General features: G+C 45.1%; 2 protein-coding genes across 3 annotated transcripts; both read right to left on the bottom strand.

The window, feature by feature from the left end:
• Positions 1–8,024, bottom strand: LOC103705158 (BAG family molecular chaperone regulator 7). Its single transcript, XM_008788780.4, has 3 exons — positions 6,026–8,024; positions 3,136–3,420; positions 1–516 (listed from the first exon to the last, which is right to left on the bottom strand). Exons 1-3 carry the CDS (start codon positions 6,743–6,745, stop codon positions 283–285), a joined length of 1,239 nt encoding a protein of 412 aa, XP_008787002.1. The 5' UTR covers positions 6,746–8,024; the 3' UTR covers positions 1–282.
• A 171-nt stretch (positions 8,025–8,195) lies between these two features.
• Positions 8,196–13,457, bottom strand: LOC103705157 (flavin-containing monooxygenase FMO GS-OX-like 4). 2 transcript variants are annotated; one of them, XR_003385284.2, is made up of 8 exons: positions 12,521–13,457; positions 10,868–10,938; positions 10,329–10,481; positions 10,134–10,216; positions 9,406–9,541; positions 9,142–9,315; positions 8,811–8,997; positions 8,406–8,543 (listed from the first exon to the last, which is right to left on the bottom strand). XR_003385284.2 is itself a non-coding variant. In XM_017842277.3 (7 exons), the coding sequence occupies exons 1-7, from the start codon at positions 13,281–13,283 to the stop codon at positions 8,364–8,366; spliced, it is 1,560 nt and encodes a 519-aa protein (XP_017697766.3). In that variant the 5' UTR covers positions 13,284–13,453; the 3' UTR covers positions 8,196–8,363. The 2 variants fall into 2 exon arrangements, 1 of the variants encoding a protein (XP_017697766.3); XM_017842277.3 differs by lacking the exon at positions 8,811–8,997 and having other exon boundaries at positions 8,196–8,543; positions 12,521–13,453.
• Between the last annotated feature and the right edge of the window lie 7,149 nt (positions 13,458–20,606).

The raw sequence follows: 20,606 nt of genomic DNA, 5'->3' as shown, positions 1-20,606 counted from the left end.
TTCTGGTGACGACCAGTTTACCACCAAAACGGTGGTAACAGGACCAACCTGATTCCAGACAAAGAGGCAAATAGAAAATATGCTGCTTTGGTTAGGACATAATAGGTCTAGCAAAACCCTCCCAAATAGTTCCACCAATGAAATTAAAACCACACTACAAAAAAATAGCAAAGCAAGCAGCACAACTCTTGTAATGCTCGAAAATAGTTAGAAACTGCAAAAGTTCTCTCCCTGCTTTTTGAGGGAAAATCTTCCAGAGATTTAGAAAATGGAGTGGCCAGCTCACAAGATGTCAGGGGATGCATTGCTTTGGCTATCTTCTTGGTTAAGCATATGGACGACCTGTGCCACACCTACAGCCATATCATCTAAGATGGAACCACCAGCAGGCAGATCAAATTTTCTGCGCTTCATCGAACCCAACTTCCCAGATGGCTGCGGATCCACCACATCCAGCATAGCCTCCAGCTCCTCCACCATTAACTTCCTTGCTGCCCGAACCATTAAAGTTGAGCCCTAAAAAGAGAAGCAAATGCAAGAGCAGTCAGATTGAGCACAAGCCATTTGTCTTGGGTCGACAGACACCAACTTGAGCTTACTGATTTACTTACCATAAAAACAGGCAATAGAACGTGAAAAAAAAAAGCATGACTGAGCTTCTTTTCAGTGATCCAAAGTCATGGGAATTGGTTCTATACTAAAGCCCTAATCAATAACAAAAACCATGAACTCTGAGTTGGTGCACTATGCTATCTACTCTAAAACTTAATGTACCATTCTATATAGTCCTGTGCCCCTAGAAACCAAGGAACAAAAACACAAAAGACTGTTTTTGTATGGATGCAAATAACAGATGGATGTGTATCAAAACAGAGAAATAGAGTACATAAAGGGAATAGCTACTTTTCAGCCTCTGCAGTAAGGGTCTGCCAGACTCCTTTCTGGATGGATTTCTCAAGACAGACAGACAAACACACACACACACACACATAGAGTGAGAAGAGAGAGAGAGAGAAAGAGAGAGAGTTATAAGACATGAGAAAGGACTGCAGCTGACCATGCATCACACTTCACACCAGAAAGGTTATTGCACAATTCACAAAAGTGAAAAAAAGGATGGAACATGCATGACCACATGCATGTCCGGATGATATCACTGTCCTTGTTTGTTTAGGTGTTCTACAACTATTTCCTTTTCAATAAACACTTGAATATGTTTTGTAAAATAGGATTCACTTCATGTATAATATGCAATTTTTAGACCTTTCTCTCCAGGCAGCCATTTTTAAGTCCCTAATATCAATTTCTTCATCATCAATGAAATATTTTGGTCCATGTCCATGATAAACACTACAATAGGGATAGGTTATTCATAAATCTCTGAAAGGATAGTCAGATATGTGATCCACTCTCACTTGGTTTCTCTTTTAGGTTAAGAATAAATGACAATATTTTTAACTAAATCTACTTGCTGTTCATGAAAACACAATAAAAATTTCAGTACGACAATACATGAAATGATTTGGTCAAAATTATTGTTTGACATGAACCATAATCACTTTTCTTCCTAATGGATTTAGATTCTTGAAGTCAAATTCAACATGACAACTAAATGCAATTTAGATTATGATTTCACAATATAATGCAGTGTTCTATTTGCTTTTACATTATTTACCTTTGGAGGCTTAATTTGGAAGTAGTAGTTCAAAATTATAAAGTAGGTTCACTCATCAACAAAATATAAAAACAGAGCTTTCAGTGATATTCATGGCGCCATATTGAAGCCACACTTCACTTCATAGTCCTGTTTATTTTATCAAGAAAAGATGGTACATCTACTAAATATTAGATGTAAATTTACCAGTGCACAGAAGATCCAACATCGCAATAAAACAAAAATTATTTCAAACTTTGATATTGCGACTCCTAAGGAGTGCCTGAATCAATTCTAGCTAGTCAAAAGCTTATCCTCCATACCTAAACAGATTATCCGAAGACCTGTAGCTGAAAAAGAAGTTTCCTATGGAAAAGAATAAGGATTGACAATTTAAACAGGGATTGGCAAACATGAGAGTATAAAGAAGAATTATGTTCAATAATTGGGTTAATCAGAGTTTCTGGTTAGGAAATAGACCTGGTAGAGAATGATAATGAAGGCCTTAGGTGAATAACTTTTAGAAGAGGATGTGGAAAAACAAGGAAAAGTAATACAACGGTTTGCAGTTAACTTCAATGTAAAGTCTGGAAAGGTGGTTATAGTCAAGGAAAAATTTTCTTGTTTAACAATGACCATGTAAATAGATCAAAAATCAGGTGGAAAGGAGTAGGTCTAGGGGTCTATCTTATAAGATGAAAGATCTAGCTAGGGTTACATCACCTTCAACACCAAAAGCTTGTTCATGTGCTTTCTAAACATGTAAATGAAACACCTGAGGATCATGAAAGAAGCATTTCTTTCAAGAAGAAAAAATTGGATTTCATTCTCAGTGTGCTTAGAAATATCATCACCATTTTCTAGGGGAAGGAGACAAACAAATGTGAAGTCATCAAGTGATGCTTCTCCTTAGATCATTCTTATGACAAACATAATGGTTTCAACTCAAGGTGCAGCTGTACACTTGGCAGTCTCCTAATTTTACAAGAGACTGCCATTAAAACTGAAATGTTTTGATTCAGCAGTGTTAGTTCCTAATCTGTCAAAAAGACATGCAAATCGTGAAACATATCTTTATTTAAGCCATGTCACTGATGAAAATTAGCAAGATGTTTTAAGCTAGCCATTGTGGCGTATACCATGTTGTGACTAGCAAGGTTCTTCAATAGACACGAGATACAATGATTAATAAAATGCACACAGTGAACAGTGCTGATTGGATGGAAAGTTTGAGAAGAGAAATAGATAAAATTTAATAGTGGTAGGAAAGAATACTAATATGGGCTATGAAGTAAAATGAAGCTAAACAAACATGCCCATAGTGACACTAAACCAATTTGAGTTCCATGCACATAATTGAGTGGCCAGAATCAACACAAAGACCTCTCAGTCCACAACACAACTAGATAAATACATATGAAGAAATTTAATTAGTTAAAAAATAGAATTATGATAGATTTTGAGAATGGTAGAAACAGTACCTCAATGGCATCTACTGTAAGGAGGAGAATAATAATTCTCTCAGAGAACCTTTGGCGTTCTTCTGCATCAATAGCTATACGTTGACGATAAGAGAAATTGTTGAATAAGGCCCTAATCTCCTTCAACTTGGTTTTGGCCACTGCCAGATCCCGAAGTCCACGAAGTACTTGAGAACGCTGGACCAGATGATTTCTATAACTCATCTGAATTAACATTGCAGCATCTTGTGGTGATAATTCCTTCTTCTTACCCTTTTCTTGGGTATGAGACCTCTTGGAAAAAGCCTTAACAGAGAGGAGGAAAAACAATCTGAAAATTGTTAACAAGGCATCCACGAAATGCAAGATGATATTAAAAGTGCTTAACTGCTTCAGTCATACTGAACATATTTTTAGAATTTGAAATTTAACTAGCCAATCATTTCTTTCAGTTTGTCATTTCAGTAGTAGTCACTTTGATCCAGAAGATGACCACATATATAGCCAGAGCTTGCTGGTTTAAGATCTAGCCACCATTGCATTTCATCCATTCAAGTCGGTAACAGCAATTTGCTGTATGCAGAACTCCTTTTACATACAAATGACCATAAGTTCACAAGCTTATAACTTTAAACTATAAAGAAGATCAGAATAGACATATTAGCATTGAACAGTGAGAAATTGGCAAGTAGAGACATTATCTAAAAATAAAATCAAATATGCTGATGTGATGATGTTTCATGGGCATTCAATTTGTATCAGCATTGGTGGCTTTACTTTGGAAAATCTGTACTAACATTCTAACATGACAGACTAGCATGTTAAATCTCAATAAATATTAAATACTGGATTATAAATTTGTACTAACATAGTGGATTATAAATTTATTCCTGATGGCATGACAGACTAGCATGTTATATCTCAATAAATATTAAATACAACTCAGATGACACTACTCAAGATTGTCAACAAAGACATTAATAGAAACCATATAAGAGGAACCTTTGCATGACCAATAATTAGAGTATCATAATATCATGCATTAGGTGACTTAGGGTTGGCATATACAAGTATCATGGTAATATCATGCTGAAATATGGCATGCACTGACAAAGAAAAAAAACAAGTTTATCAAATGTTTGCAATTAGTACACTCAGGTAAGCTACATTTAAGAAAGTCATGGAATTGCTTTAGCATGGTCATTCATGTTCCGATGCATGATTAGTAAAATTGTTATCACAAAACACATAATATGGCATGAAGATGGCTATTCTTAAACCTGTAACTGATCATTAGCTCTGACTTCCACCCTGATAATAAATGATTACAAGAGTAGAAATGGCAAAAACTTTTCCTCTCTTTGTTTTTTTTTTCATGAGACAGTTTAACAATTTCTCAGTACCATATTAATTTTCAAATTCATGTAGTCATAACTGTAAACTTGGCTACCAGTTTTTCTGAGACGGTTTCCCAATAGTACATCAGGCATCTATTGTTCATGCCAATTGAAAAGCAAAACAATCACCAAACCACAAACTAAATAAATTAACGATGGCAAGAATATCACTTTCATATATTCTCAGAGTAACACTTCTGGTAGTGACTATCAGTTGACTATCTGGGACAATCAATTGACTATCTGCGACAAGAAGACTTTGTGAATCAGTCCTAAATGCATTAAACTGAAAAAAGGTTAGAAAGAGACAAGAGTACTTTGCAATAATAACTTCCTTAGGGTTTGAAAATTTATCTTGCATGAAGATTTCATTGCAAAGAATTTTTCTTGTGGATTGGTACATAAAACAATAAAATTCTTTCACTCCTTGAAAACTACTGCTCATTCCTCATCAACCCATGAAATCAGATAAAGCCTTAAAATAATGGTTAACAAAGTTAATATTGGCAATTTTGGAAAGTATTCCAGGGACTGCTGATTATACTTGCCATCAACTTTGGGCACGGTGGTGGCACCGATGATGGTCGATAATGCAAGCAAAAGCCAGCACAATCAGTAACAATTTCAAACTTTTATAGTCAACCTCAGTCTCTAAAGTAGTCGTTGCAATGAATTCTGTGCATGACGAGTACTTGTGCTTGTATTAGCTTGAAAAATGTCATTAATACTAGCTGTTGAGTTCCCAACAGAGTAAGATCCATCACAGTACAAGTTTCCATAACCTGGTTTGGGAAGGAACCAGATATTGACATCATAGCTTATACATCTAATTTAGCATACACAAACACCTAACTGTAGTAATCTGGATTTTCCAGCAATTAATCAAAACAAATTTTGAGAGAAAGCCTCATGCATTAACGAGTTGAGTTGTTACATTGACTGCCCACCTAAAGACCTCATGCCTAGGAAGCCTATTTTTTGAATACGGTTTTTTTTTTGGCAAATAACAACAAGAGATGATAATAGAAGAGACCAAGATTGCTTTTGGTGCTCACCATGGACCAATCTCCACCTTATGAATATCAAATAATCCATCTTGTCACATTGGACCTAAACCAACTCCTCTATTATCCCTCATTAAATTACCCCATAGAGTAATTGGCTTATAATTTGTCTCTACTCTTTTCAGTGTACCATCTGCAGGTCCCTACTTTCACTCATCTCTTTCATCTCTATGCCTAACTTCGTTTTCAAATCCCCAATTCTAGTATTTCCATCAATTGCTCTAACAAGCCAAGTTACAAACTAAATTCTTATCTCTTTCAAGTCTAGTGAACAATCTTATCTCTTTCATTGATTGTTACTGTCTTGCGTCCATTTTTTTATCTGCATCTAAAAAGAAGCATTATAAACTATAATCCAATAAAATTTCATAAATTTATAACTGTTGCTGAAAAATTAAAATTAGTAAGTGAAAAAACAAATTCTTATTAAAAGGAGCTAAGATGACGGACCTTTCTTGAGGTGACGGGCCTATGATTCGAGGACTCTTCAATCTCCACCACCCGTGCGGTGCTCCCCACCCCCTTGTTGCTCTTCTTCACCTTCTCCAACTTATCATGCTTGGCCCCAGCCGGAACCGTAGACGCGTGGAACGAGTAGGTGTGGGACATGGGTTCATCCTCCCCCTTCCCCTTGATCTCCACTGTCCACCTGACATTCCTCTCTAACCCTCGCTTCGTCTCCGCCATCAATTTATACTTCCGATCGCGCCCCTCCCCCCTCGCCCCCTTGATCTCGGTCGTCCACTTGTACCTGCAGTCACCGGCGTCGATCCTGGAGCCCAGGGCCCTGTCAAACCCCAGTTCAAGTGCAGCGACCCGGTCGCTGAGGTTCCGTAGGCAGCGCTCCGTCTCCGCCCGCTCCTGGATCCGCCGGGGGACGGCGGTTGGCAGCGCCAGGCGGTCGATCTGGATCAGATCGGCCGCGCTGTCGAAGAAGTCGAGCGGGGAGATGGGCGGAGGGAAGGGGAGTAGGCATTGGAGGGGGAGATCGAGGGGGCTTGGGCTAGGGTTCAGGCCGAGGTGCTCTTCGACGAGCTCGACGGCCTCCGCGAAAGGGGAGGGAAAGGGGAAGAGAGCCCTTGGCCGGGAGAACAAGGAGGTCTCTCTGTAGAAGAGAGAAGAACAAGAAGAAGAAGGATCGAGGAGGTCGAATGGCTGGAAGCCGCTCATTTTTAAAGAGGGAGAGAAGGACCGAGGAGACGACGGTTATTGTGGGAAGAGAAGGAGATGAAGAGCAGGGTAAAGAAAAGAAGAAATGGCGGAGGAGAGGAGGGCGGATTGGAATATGGAAAGTTGGGCGCAGCGTGCAACGAGGATTGGGCGGATCGCCGCATATTTCTGGTCCGTTTGGAAGCAGTACAACCTCCATGTTTGGAAAAATTACGGAAATGTCTGGTATACATTACGGTTGGAGGAGTGATTTCGAGGAAAGAGAGGGGCTTTTGTGGAGATTCAAAGAGCGACCTGAGCATGCAGTCAGCGACGCATGGAGAGAAGGAACTAGGCTCAAGCCGATGCGTTGATGAAAAAGACCGGGATAGTTGGAACGAGATGCGAGAACTTCTGAGACGGGCTATTCCCGTGGGATGAGACGCACGAGAATTGTTTGCTATTGGACGAACGAACGGCCCAAGAAAAGTATTGCATTGATCGATCAACGCTGGAAAAGGGTGGGCACAGAATCCGACGTGGCGAAGTGGTCAGAGGAAAGCAGGGGACGATGAATTAGTAAAAAAAAAATCAATATTTTTTTTTACTAAAATAGATAATTCACTGGATGTATAAAAAAAATAAATAAATAAAACTCGAAACACTTTAGTTACATCTCCAAAGTAATTGGCCTTTTACAAAGTCATCCGGTCTTTTACTAGGTCATCTGGTTTGCAATTCTGTTAGCCTTTTTGTAAAGATGTTTGACCTAAGAAAAACTACGCCACCACTAAACCATCCGGTATTTTCCTAGATGATAAAGTTTTTTGGAATGTTACTTTTAGAGCGCGGTCCAGTGGTAGAAGAGTATCCGTGATACATGTTGTCGCTTGGTTGCAGCAGGGGGTCGTCATGTACCAGGTCTTACTGTAGTTGGGGCAGAGCTTCGAGCTGCCTGGGAGAGGATTACCTATACGAGACGGGTGCTCGGTGCTGAGCGGGTGCACATTGAGAGAGACTCATCGACGGTGATCGAGTGGATTCGGTGTGCTGACCGGTATGGGGATGGTCACCCACTTATTTGCGATATTCGCAAGCTGGTTGCTGAGCTAGGCGAGCATCAGGTTGCACATGTTTTTCGGGAGGCGAACAGGGCTGCAGACTGGGTCGCCTCCTATGTTGCACGACATTTCGGGGAGTTCTTGTGGACATCCAGAGCAGAGCTCCCGCCCCCTTTGTACTCTTTACTTTCTTTTGACTTGGCAGGATGTACTCAGGTTAGAGCTATATGAATTGCCGTTTTCACCAAAAAAAAAAAATACATGTTTTTGTACACTGTTCCAAATGAACTCGAAAAAGGCCTGAAGGAACCTGATACACGATCACACCTGCACCACCAAAAGAAATATTCCACTTATACACGAGGTGATATTACAAAGCAATGGAAGTAGGTCACATAGGAAGCCATGTATTAAACCCAAGAAGAAACGGCATATATATCTTCAAGTTCAAGCTACCCACCAATCAAGCAGGATCAAGCTGTTAGAAACAATGTCAAGCCGAACCAATGCCAGCTCGAAATACATATTTCTACAAATAGTTATTAATAACGCAAACAATTGTCAAAAACAAAATGTGGTCATAAAAATTTTTGAAAATCTCTCTGTGCTTCTGCAACTAAATGATCATCATCCCATTCATCTCGGTAGCTCTCTGGATGGTCTCTTCTATTCTCTGCAGCTGCCTCATACATCTGCTTCCTCCACTCTTCCACGGCGGGGTATCCGCATTCATGGGCAAGCCAGTCGAAGTACTCAAACTGCAACATTGGAAAGCAAGTGGGGTCAGAAGACCTGCAAAATGTTGCAAAAGGCCAACATTTTCCATGCCACTGACTGGGTGTTCTCTGCATTCTCATTTTGATGACAATCTAATGGTATGTATATTTTGATTAAAGTTAACTCATGCTATATTTTCTGAAAAAAGATTCACTTAATGCTATATATTAGCCAGGATAAGAGCTTTAGACGCTCAGAAATAGAAAAAAACATGATCATGCACAAGATTTTACGAAATAACAGATTACCTTTGCTAATCCTAAAAGCATTCTTTTTCTTAACATTCGGTTTCCATTATTGAGAGTCCTCACAGGAAGAACTCTGATAAAAGCCTGGAAATGAATTTGCAGCATACTATAGCAATAGTATATCTCCTCCCCTTTTTGAAAATGAAGAAAGAAAGAAGGGTCGAAGTTTAGACTGCTCACAGTAGTCCTACCCATAGAAAAGATCATGAAAGAGGCAATAAGAATGGTACCCGAATCCATTTGCAATCCCTGAGACTCATGTCATTATCCTAATAATGCCAGGTTTTTCAGAAATTTCAACAGCTCAATGATTGTCCATATGCATAAGTACCTGAAATTTTGTGAGGTTATGTGTGTATCTTTTGGGCCATCCATCAACTACCATTTGCAAGTAAAAGGCTTTCACATCTTCCATCATTTCCTCCTGGGTTGGAAGTGCGATCCGTCCTGATAAAACACCTGCTACCCACTTGCTTTGCAGTTCAAACGTGGGGAAAGGGAGCACCTGGCACCAAGGTTATGATAATGTTCAACATTATAGTGCCTTAGAAGGAATCTCCAGAAAAAGAAGCAGAAAAATATCTACGAAGTACACCTTCCATGGTGTTCCTATGAAGGAAAGGCATGGGGCCAGCTCTGGGGGGAAAATGTGCTTATAGAGAGGCCCTACACGATTGTCATCCACATTCACAATACCATTGGTCTTGAGGAAAGGAAAACTATACCTGTACCTGAAAGAAAATAAAGAAAAGTGGAATATCATAAGAAAAATATCATCCAAATATTGTCCTTATGAAACTTATTTATAAGTGCCAGACTAGCATATCTTGAAATCACTGAAACAATATAAGATCACATGCTTAGCTGAGATGTGTAAGCAGCAGAAGTAAAACTAGCTAAAGCTTACATCATGCCACACTTTCAGCTTGTCTATGAATGTTTTTAACATAAAAACCGGTACATAAATTAGTGCATGCTTTTTCTAAGCACTATATACTTCTTCCACAATAACCATCATAATTTTTGAAAGAAAGAGGGTTGAGGCATGTTGTCAATATAAGTCAGGATTTATCCAGCAAAGAAAACAAATAGCAAACCAACAGCAAAACAAAAACAAGCATTTTGACAACTTTCAGCATGTTTTCACTTCTTGAAAATCAAATTAAAATGTTAAACAATGTGAACAGTCCACCATCTACTTTCTTTAATTTTTAAAGACTTCTATTACCCTCTGCTATATAATCAACTTTGCTAAGCCATCCCTCACCCAAAATTAAAGATTTTATAGGAATTGAATTCTGCAACAAATGTCTGTATGCATACCCAGTACAATGCATAATGACATCAACGTGGACTGAGCTGCCATCTTGAAAGACCACATGACCATCTTCATTAGCACTTTCTACCTGTGATAATTCAACTGACATTAGAACTTATCTACATTCAGAATATTACACTCAATGGACACGATCATCCCGATTCTCCCTCACGTGACTCACCAGGGGAAAGAATATTTACCATGGAATGAAGCCACACATTGCCATAACCAGGCAGCTTATTGGGAGTTCCGACAAGTGCTGATCTACTTGCAATATGAACCTCTTTAGCAGATCCAGAGATGTCCCTTGAAATGTCATGAGCACTAGCTGAGCTCCCAATTACAACCACCACCTGTCAAAAACATAAAGTGTCCGACATGACACTGGCTACAGTTTGCAGATCTTTTGGAGCTAGATCAAGATAGTATTATCTATTTAGGACAAAATTTGTCATACCGGTCAGTATCAGTATATACCGACCATACTGCACCGTATCGATACCGAACCGCTATATGGTACAGAGAACGTATCAATACTCGGTACGTCCTAACCAGCCCCTGTACCAAATGTACCGATACTATAATAGGATGGTACTGGTACGAGGTCGTTACCTAGATGGCAAACCTTGATCTAGGATGTTGTAATGACTTCTTATAGATGATTTTCCCCCAAAACACATTTTATAGATGATGTTTTGTGAGAGAATAAATCTTCAGGGAAATTTAGCTGAATGCATACTTGGTCAATGAATGGCTTTGGGACACGATAGTTGTGGCTGTGAATTTGCTTTCCGGGCCATGCATCAATACCTGAAAATATCACATATTACCGATCAACAGCAAGTTTAAGGAGCAAATCAGAAACCCTACAGTGAATATGGATAGATTATTTGTCCAGCATTACATATAAGAGCACTTCCTTGGAAGGTTTTGATGATAATAAGCAAAACTTTTGATAGTTCAAAACAATGAAAACATTTATCATCTTTTGTTTCCTTACCTCTCTAGGTGTATCAATGTATATTGCTAAGCAGCACTTCTAAATAACAAGTGAATTTGGTCAAACTGTGAGTAGGGCTTTAGAGGCGAAAGAATTTTTTTAAAAAAGAATCTTGTGGAAGACATAGCAAAAGTAATATTAGTGCCAACCGATATAGTAAAAGTCATAAGAAACAGCAAAATGGATTTAATATGAGAAACATAAATCAATGGGTAGTTGGATGTCATAAACACTGGCTTCAGTAACCCATAAAACAATTGACAAAATTATTATGTTAGGTTATTTTTTGAAATTGCATATATGTATATGCTTGTGCATGCATATGTATGTATATATAATGCATGGTACATAATATGCATTTAACAATAATGAATTAAATGAGATAAATGTGAATTATTTGCCACATATATCTTTAGCAAGCTTAGTACCATCAATTCTATCCACTCTTTACACAGAAGTTCTGGAAACATTGCTATAATTATAATAAATTAGAAATAATATGAAACTATGGAACGTCTTTGTCTACACTCGAAGTGGAAAAGAAAACTATGCAATGGCACACAAGAAGTTTTTTTTCAAGTGAGGCAACCAAAATAGGGTGAAGTACTCTACAAATAACAATTAGACGACAGATTTAATGACTCTAAACTGAAAAGATTTCATAAAGGCAGTTCATGATGAAGATGTAAAATTATCGACAAAAAAATTTCCTCAACAAGACAAGAGTTTTCTCGAGGAAGGAATATAAGTAATAATATAGTGACTCGCTGGGTTGCATGCGTTGAGATGCGACTTCAAAAATGAACGAAAAACAATACCAAATTAACAATTTTACCAAAGGAGGGGGAAAAAAATGAAATGGAACGTCTATGACACCTAGCTATTGCACCTACTAACGTTCCATTCTTAACTGGAATTGCCTAACAAGAAATAGTGAAAAAAATAATCCAGCATCGAAAGATAGCAGTACATTTTCATTAGACCACGACTATATAAGAGAGACAAGGACTCTATGGAAAAGAGTTAACAAGTTCCTATCAAAAATAACACCAATCATCACTAATATTTGTGATACCAGGATGTTCCAAAGTGAACTTTAAGTAATTTTATGATGTTCTAGTTAAAACAATTCCGATTCTCTCATCAGGGACAGGGGACACCCTGGAAGAAACATCCCAAATCAGAAACAGAGGTCAGAAATAACTTCACTTCAAGATTATTATTATGTGGAGTGCTTGTGATCATACTTCCTTGTATAACTAGAACGGTTTCATCAAGAAAAAAAATTATATGAAGTCTTAGCATTTTAACACGAGTCAATCTTCTGGTTATCCTTCAGCAATAACATGAAGTCAAGAACAGAGTAAACATCGACGGAGAAGGAAAGAGTACCAGGAATGTCGGCGACCCGAGGCTCCGTAAAGTGGCCATTGCAAACGACCACCGCATCATAGACCTCGCTCTCGTCACCTCCATCGCCGCCTCTGACCCTCCTTGACCTCACCGCCCACCTCCCGTCCTCTTCCCTCTCCACCTGGCCAACCTCCGTCCAGAACCGGACCAGCCCGTAGAGATCGAAATCCCGAGCGAAATCCTCCAGGTAGCGCAGCACTTCGGCGTGGCTGGGGAACCGCCGAGGGTCCCCCTCGCCGTCGTCGTTGCCGCGGCGGTGGTGGGTGACGAAGGGGTAGTCAAGGAAGCCCATGGACTCGCGGGGGAGGTTGGTGCGGAGGGACTCGTAGAGGCTGGAGTGGACGACCTCGCGGGCGGGGTCGAGGCTGAGGGGGTCGGACTCGACGGCGGGAGTGTAGACCCAGGTCCCGCCGACCGAACCGCCACGCTCGAAGACGACGACGCGGTGGCCCTCCCGCCGAAGTTCGCGTGCGGAAACGAGGCCGGCGGCGCCGGCGCCAATTACAGCGACGCGGCGGGGGGTCATCGGGGGGAGGGAGGCGGAGAGGAGGTGGCGGGGAGCGAGAGGCGAGGAGGAGGGCATGGCAGATAGAGAGGGCGAGAGACGAAGCGAGATGGAACCTTGGCGTCGCAGCGCCAGGGGGGAATAGCGCCAGGGATTGCGTCTAAATACGAAGGCGTCAAAAGGGGCAGGAGAGGCGTCTTGGTCCGCGAGATGAATTGTCCAATCTCTCCTATTCATCACCCCGAAAAAAGAAATGGTGAGCGCGGGGAAGGATGACCACAGACCAAACTCGTATTCAACGTGCGCGAGCAAGCTGGATGTGTTCAATCGATGCAAGCAAACTGGATGCTATGATGATTACGAAAGGTATTGGTGCATCATGGATCGTAGCGGCTGTGTGCGCTAGCAGAGAGAGAGAGAGAGAGAGAGAGAGAGAGAGAGAGAGAGAGAGAGAGAGAGAGCAGGAAGAGGCGAGTACTGTAGGAGAAGATATCAGAGGTGACCCAATACATTTAAAGGCCTAAGATAGATTCAGTGAATGAGATTTTTTTTTTTCTAATAAAAAATTTCAATAAATATAAAATACTTAAAAAAAAATAAGAAAATAAATAGCCATCAAGTATATTATTTCAACAGGAATGCATGAATGCAACAAAAATAGATAAAAACTGATTAAATAACTGAGATAATGCTTGGCAGTACTGTTTACCATGTCAAGCAAGAGCAGAATAGGAAAAGGTTATCCCATGGCACTTCATGGTCAAGGTAAAGGAAAAAATTTGGCCAGAAAGGAACCTCTCAATAAGAGAAAGTAGAGAGAGAGGAGCAAGGAGAGGCACCCCGGAGGGAAAAAAAGGTCGCCGGGTGGGGTGGGGATCTGTGGGGAGGTGATCGCCGGGTGGTGATCTGTGGGGAGCTTTGAGATTAGTGCGGGTGGGGTGGGGATCTGTGGGGAGTTAGGTCGAACAGTTGTGGGGTGTGGACCATGGTCGGTCCTGGAGTTGGGCGGGAGTCGCCGGAGGTGGGGAAGGTTGGTGGGGATGCTCCCAAGTCTACGACGATGGGCCCGTCGTGGGCGGATGTGGCAAGGGGTGCGTCGCGGGGAGCGACGAGGCAGCCGGAATGGACGAGCCATCGGATTTCTCCCCGCGAACTAGAGGTAATGAAGAACCGCTTTACTGAGGTGGTGGTGGTGCCGGAGGAGGAGCTGGAGGCGGCACGTCTGGAATGGAGAAGCACCACTGTCTTGGTGAGGAGCTTGGGGAGGATCGTTTCCGGTGAGTGGGTGGCGAGGGAGATGCAACGAGTCGGGAAGCTGGGTTACAGGGTTGGGTGTTTCCCGTTGGCGGAGGGCTTCACGGCCATCAGATTCGCAAATGAGGCGGATAGGGAGGCAGCTTTGCGGAATGGACCTTGGATGGTCGGCGGCCAGATGATGGCCGTGGAACGGTGGCGGCCCAATTTCATTCCGGTTGCCGGAGGAATCGGGCGTGTAGTTGTTTGGGTCCGCTTGCCGGGTCTCCCTCTGGATTACTGGAAGAAGGAAACTATCCTTCGGATTGCAGCGAGGGCCGGCAACCCATTGGCATTAGATGGTTTCACAGAGAAGGGTAGCAGGTTCGGCTTTGCTCGGGTGAAGATTGAGCTGGACGGCTCCGCCCCGCTCACACCGGGAACCTTCATGATGGGGAGCTCGGCAGGGGTAGAGACGAAATTTTGGCAAGGTTTTGTGTATGAAAACTTGCCGGAACCGTGCTTTAACTGTGGGAGGATTGGCCATTCAGAGGTGCAGTGCACCTTCAGGTCTCCGGCGAGGGAGGCGGTGGAGGAAACGGAGATGGAGGAGGGGAGGAAAACTGGTGTTGAGAAGGAGGTTATGGAGGCTACTGGGCAGGAGGTCAGGGAGGAAGAGGGATCCGGGGGGGTGGAGCGGGCTTATGGTCCGTGGCTGGTCACTAACCGGACCGAATTCCGACGGGCTCCGATGCCGTCTAGCCGGAGGAAGGAGGTGAATGAACCTAGGGCGGGGAAGAGTTCGGTGCCCACAGTTTCCTCTCCTGGTCCGAGTGTGGTGGGGGCTGGCTCGTCTTCGGCGACCTCTCCGGTGGATCTTGAGGGGTGGCAGAAGCCAACCAAGGTGGCTCGCCGGCGGACACCGGAGAAGGACGTCTCCTTGGGAGCGGCCACGGGAGGACCGAGTCAACTCGCGCCCGAATCCGAGTCGGGTGCCGAGTTGGGAGAGAAGCCGGAGGGGCAGGCCGATGTCGAGTTGGGCCCGGGTGTGGGGAAGCCCAGTTCCGGAGTTGGGCAGTGCTCGGGTGGACCGAGCCCGAGTCCGTCTAAACGGGCGAGGAGCCCACCTAAGACGGTGGGCCAAGAGATGGGAGGTTCGTCCACGGGAGGGAAACTTCTCTCTGTTCCCTCTGTGGTGAAGCCAGGGCGGCCGGGGATTATCTTCCGCCGGAGGTCCAAGAGCTCCCCTCCGCCTCTTGCGACGGTGCGCGGCCGGCCTCCCCGGAGGGAAAAGGTGCTCCGGGCTGGTAGCAATGGTCCGCAGGCATCGGGGGGAGCGGAGTCGTTTGGGAGGCGTTTGGCTCCGATGCCTACAGCGGCGGCAGCTTCGGCCGAGATGAAGGCGGCGGGGTTGTCCGGTGCCGGCAAGGGTCTGATGGTGGAGTCCGATGGTGGAGCGGCTGGTTCGGATGCTGGTGTAAAAGCTCCAGGTGGTGTGGGGAATAGTCCGAAGCAAGGTGTGTGCCGTGCGACATGGGGGCACAGCGGTGAGGTTGCTCCGATCCTACCAAACCACCCTTCTTCTGATTTGGGATTGGGGAAGAAGGTGGCGGGTGAGTCAGGCTCCATCAAGCTTGGTGATGCTGCCAACATTGAGGTAAGAGAGGGGCTGACAGGGGAACTTGTGGTGGATGAGGATGCTACTGGAGACCGTGGGTGCCATTTGGCACAAGCTGGTGGCGGGAAGGAGCACCACCGAATGGTTGCTCGGTTGATGAATGCAGCAAAGGGGGCGAGGATGGCAGGCTCGGAGAGTGAAGGGACTAATGATGATGCTGTGTTTCATGATTGCAGCCCCGGGGTAGGGGGTTGTGATGTTTCCTTGGGTGACCCATGAAGGTCATCTTATGGAATTGCCGTGGCGCGGGGAAGCCCTCTTTTGCGCCGGCTTTCCGCAGGATGGTGTAGTTGCATAGTCCGGAGATATGTGTGTTGTTTGAAACCCGGCTATCCGGAAGGAGCCTACAGAAGGCTAGGAGAGCGGTTCCCCGGTCGTGGGGATTTTATGCAGTGGAGTCCCAGGGGCTGGCGGGTGGTATTATAGTCACTTGGGCGCAGGGCTCTTGCAGGGTGGATGTGTTCCATGTATGTACACAGGAGGTTGTTGTAGTGATTTCGGAGGGCAGCAGAGTTTCATGGGTGCTTGCTGCAGTGTATGCCAGTACTGACTTCAGGGAGAGGCGGAGACTGTGGGAGGAGGCGTCTCAGTTGATTAGTCAGGGGTATCCTATGATGGTGGCTGGTGATTTCAATTGCATTGCTGATCCTCAGGAAAAGATGGGGGGGAAGCCTTTCTCTTATGAGAGGAAGGTTAGGGAATTCCAAGACTTTCTGACATCGAATGGTTTGATAGATCTGGGGTTCTCCGGTTCCAGGTTTACATGGTGCAACAATCAGCAGGGCCAGGCGAGAGTTTGGGAGCGACTTGATAGGGCCTGTGCGACCGCTGGGTGGGTTCAGTGCTTCCCGGATCATCGTGTGAGCCACTTGCCCAGGATTGCGTCGGATCATAATCCATTACTGGTGAGTACAGACACTTATATTCCAGTACGATCTCCCTTTAGATTTGAGAAAATATGGCTTTGTTATCCGAGATCATGGGAGATTGTGAGGGAGGCCTGGAGTGCACCAGTTAGAGGAGATGCCATGTATCGGGTGTCTCGTAGATTGGAGTTGACGAGGAGGAGGCTGAGGAGGTGGAACCGTGAGGAGGTGGGAGACATTTTTAGGAGGATTGAGGAGTCTGAGGAGGCTATTGCTAGGTTGCAGGCTCAGGAGGACCAGGGGGGTGGCCTTGCGGATGGGGAGATGGGGGAGCTCAGATCATTATTGACATTGCATGATGGCCTTCTTAGACAGCAGGAGATTTTTTGGAGACAGAAATCGAGGGTATAATGGATTGTGGAGGGGGATAGAAACACTAGATTTTTCTACCAGGCGACAGTTATCAAGAGGCATCAGAACAGAATCAGAGTTATCAGGGATGAGGGGGGGCAGCTGTCGGAGGATCCGGAGAAGATTCAGAGGGTTATGGAGAGTTTTTTCAGGGCCAGGTGGACAGAGCAGCCTACAGGTGGGAGCATAGTGGATATCCTTTCGCCTGAGGTAGGGGTATCAGAGGAGGAGACTGCAGATTTGACTAGACCAGTATCGGAGGTGGAGATCAGAGAGGCAGTGAGGTCCCTCGCAGGGGACAAGGCTCCAGGGCCGGATGGCTTTCCACCCTTATTCTTTCAGAGATATTGGATGATAGTGGGTCGAGATGTGACGGCGGCTATACAGCAGTTTTTCAGCACAGCTGTGATGTCAGCAGAGTGGCAGAGGACTTTCATTACCTTGATACCGAAGCGGCAGGATGCCACGGAGCCTAGTCACTTTCGTCCGATTAGCCTTTGTACGACCATGTACAAGGCGACGGTGAAGATCCTTGCGGCCCGATTGCGGTGTGTTCTTCCTAGGTTGATTAGCCCAGAGCAGGGGGCCTTTTTGGAGGGGCGGAGTATCTCTGACAATGTACTTATTGCCCAGGAGTTTATGTTCGATCTTCGTAGGGCTCCGGTGAGGAGGAGTTTGATGGGGATCAAGCTAGATATGGAGAGGGCCTATGACAGGGTGAGATGGGATTTCTTGCAGCAGTCCTTGCGGAGTTTTGGTTTTTCTGAGACGTGGATCAGGTGGGTGATGGGCTGTGTGTGTGCCCCTTCTTTTGCTATCCTGGTGAACGGGACGCCATCTCGGTTTTTTGTGTCGGCAGGGGGGTTGCGTCAGGGCTGCCCCCTTTCTCCCCTATTGTTCATCATGTGTTCAGATGCACTGTCCAGAGCACTACGACGGGCAGTGGCCTCTCAGGAGTTGGAGGTTTATAGACCGGTGGTGAGAGCTTCTCCGATTTCCCATTTGTTATTTGCTGATGACTGTTTGCTCTTGGCCAGGTCGTCGGTGCAGACGGCCCGGATCATCTGTGGGATTATTCGGGACTATTGTGCAGTATCATGACAGCGGGTCAATTTGACCAAGTCATCTATTATCTTCAGCCCAAAGACCAAGGTGGCAGTGAGGAGGTCTATAGTGGAGACCCTGGGGGTGGGGGAGCAGGAGGGCATGATGACATATCTAGGGGTCCCACTCTACGGTCAGCGGTTGCGGCGGAGGGATTGTATAGCTATGGAGCTCAGCATCAGACGTAGACTAGAGGGGTGGCAGATGCATACACTCTCGATGATGGGTAGGATCACTCTGGTTCGCTCAGTTCTTACCTCGGTTCCTATCTATCTACTTTCTAATACTCTCATTCCAGTGACAGTCCTGAGGTCTCTTGAGCAGCTGTTCAGGAACTTTATTTGGGGGAGATGCAGTGGCAGGGGGGGTATCTATTTATTGTCTTGGGATGTTGTGTGCCAGCCGGTTAGCTATGGAGGTTTGGGGGTGCAGTCCCTAGTGTCGACACGGGAGGCACTGATTGCTAGGCATGCAGCTAGACTTGTGCTTGAGCCAGAGGGTATGTGGTCCTCGTTGATGAGGGCCAAATATGGTGCCTTGGTTCCTGGGATGCGAGCTGGTCGTCACCATTCTCCGATTTGGAGGGAGATTTGTACTCGAGCAGGGGTGGTACTTCCAGAGATTAGATGGATCATAGGCGATGGGCGATCTATTGATGTGCTGGAGGATAGCTGGGTGACCGAGATACCGATCTGTCGTATGCCGACTATGGTTGATGCGACGAGTTTAGAGGGCTGTAGGGTTAGCGAGCTGCTGACATCAGAGGGGGCCCGATGGAGGGAGGAGATGGTCCGGGAGGTCTTCGGGGAGCAGTTGGCGGAGTCGGTTTTGTCTCTTCCGGTTCCCATCGATGGGGGGGGCGACAGGCCAGTATGGGGCCCGACGGGACGGACACGCGTGCGTGTTAGAGATCTCCGTGCATTGTTCGGTAGGGAGCCAGCTCGTCAGATTGAGGGAGGTTGGATATGGAGATTGCGGATTCACCCGCGAGTGGCTTTATTCATCTGGAAGGTGGCCTGGGGCTGCCTTCCTACGAGGAGTCTGTTAGCCTCGCGCGGTATGGCGGTCTCTCAGTGCTGTGAGGAGTGTGCAGATAGTGAGGAGACGATCGAGCATGTCATCTTGCAGTGTCCCAGAGCCAGAGAGATATGGAGGAGATCACCGGTCCTACTACCCGACTCGATAGTCTCTGTGCAGGATATGATACAGATGGTGAGAGCATCCATTTCGAGCCCTCGATCTGTGGAGGTAGGGATTTTGGTGGCATACCTGTCCTATCACATTTGGTTGGATAGGAATGCTGGCCTATTTGAGGGGAGGAGGTCGTCCCCGAAGAGGGTAGTGGATAGAGCGACGCTATCTGCGAGGGAGGTTTTTGCGGCTACTATACGGTTTTCTTCTGGGATAGTCAGGGACATCTGGGGTACTCTCCACGCTGATTCAGCGCCCCGTTTTGCCCTTGTTTCTTGGGTACCCCCACCCCTTGGCTATCTCAAAGTAAACTTCGACGGCAGCCGGTCAGTGGATGGTGTGGCTGGAGGGGTTGGTTTTGTGGTTAGGGATCATCTTGGTAGGATGATAGCAGTAGGAGGACGGCGCACGCCTGGACTCACAGTGGTGGGAGCAGAGTTGCGGGCGGCTTGGGAGGGATTAACCTATGTGCGGCGGGTACTTGGTGTGGAGCGGATTTACCTTGAGGGAGATTCATCTGTGGTTGTCGACTGGCTTCGAGGGGCGGATCGGTTCGGGGATGGTCATCCCCTTATTCGGGAGGCCCGGAGGATGGTGCGGTTGATGCACGATGTTCAGATAGGACATGTGTTCAGGGAGGCGAACAGGGCTGCAGATTGGGTCGCCTCTTATGTTGCCCGGCATTCCGGAGATTTTACTTGGACGTCTGATTATGACGTTCCTCCTTCTTTGCTTTCTTTACTTTCTCGCGATTTAGCAGGTTGTACTCACGTTAGAGTTATATGAAATGAGTAGCCGTTTTTTACCAAAAAAAAAAAATAAGAGAAAGTAGGGGCATTATGGAAAATTCATTTGATCTAACTAATAAAAATCTCATCCCAATCCCCCCATCTTTCTTCCTGATGGCCCAGCTGGATCAGGAGTAATGCGAGGGAAGGAAAAACAAGACCAAAACCAAAAAAGAGAAGGGATGAAAGATAAGAGTGGCTTCACACGTGTATCATGCCAACCAAATCCCTCCCCTCTCTTTCTCTCCACCCAAAACAAAACTACTGCCCCCAACTTCCCAAATTGCCC

The sequence above is a fragment of the Phoenix dactylifera genome, chromosome 2, assembly GCF_009389715.1.
Source record: "Phoenix dactylifera cultivar Barhee BC4 chromosome 2, palm_55x_up_171113_PBpolish2nd_filt_p, whole genome shotgun sequence".
Lineage (NCBI taxonomy): Eukaryota > Viridiplantae > Streptophyta > Magnoliopsida > Arecales > Arecaceae > Phoenix > Phoenix dactylifera.
This window is presented reverse-complemented; position numbering and strand designations above follow the sequence as displayed.

Bases quoted from the DNA above. Each gene is read 5' to 3' on its own strand.
- LOC103705158 (XM_008788780.4), bottom strand. From the start codon at position 6,745: ATGAGCGGCTTCCAGCCATTCGACCTCCTCGATCCTTCTTCTTCTTGT. The intron at 3,421-6,025 runs GTCCGTCATCTT...CTCTCTGTTAAG, and splicing joins GGCCCGTCACCTCAAGAAAG to GCTTTTTCCAAGAGGTCTCA. The intron at 517-3,135 runs GTACTGTTTCTA...TTCTCTTTTTAG, and splicing joins TTACAGTAGATGCCATTGAG to GGCTCAACTTTAATGGTTCG.
- LOC103705157 (XM_017842277.3), bottom strand. From the start codon at position 13,283: ATGAATAGGAGAGATTGGACAATTCATCTCGCGGACCAAGACGCCTCT. The intron at 10,939-12,520 runs GTACTCTTTCCT...TGATATTTTCAG, and splicing joins TCGGGTCGCCGACATTCCTG to GTATTGATGCATGGCCCGGA. The intron at 10,482-10,867 runs GTATGCATTCAG...TGTTTTTGACAG, and splicing joins CAAAGCCATTCATTGACCAA to GTGGTGGTTGTAATTGGGAG.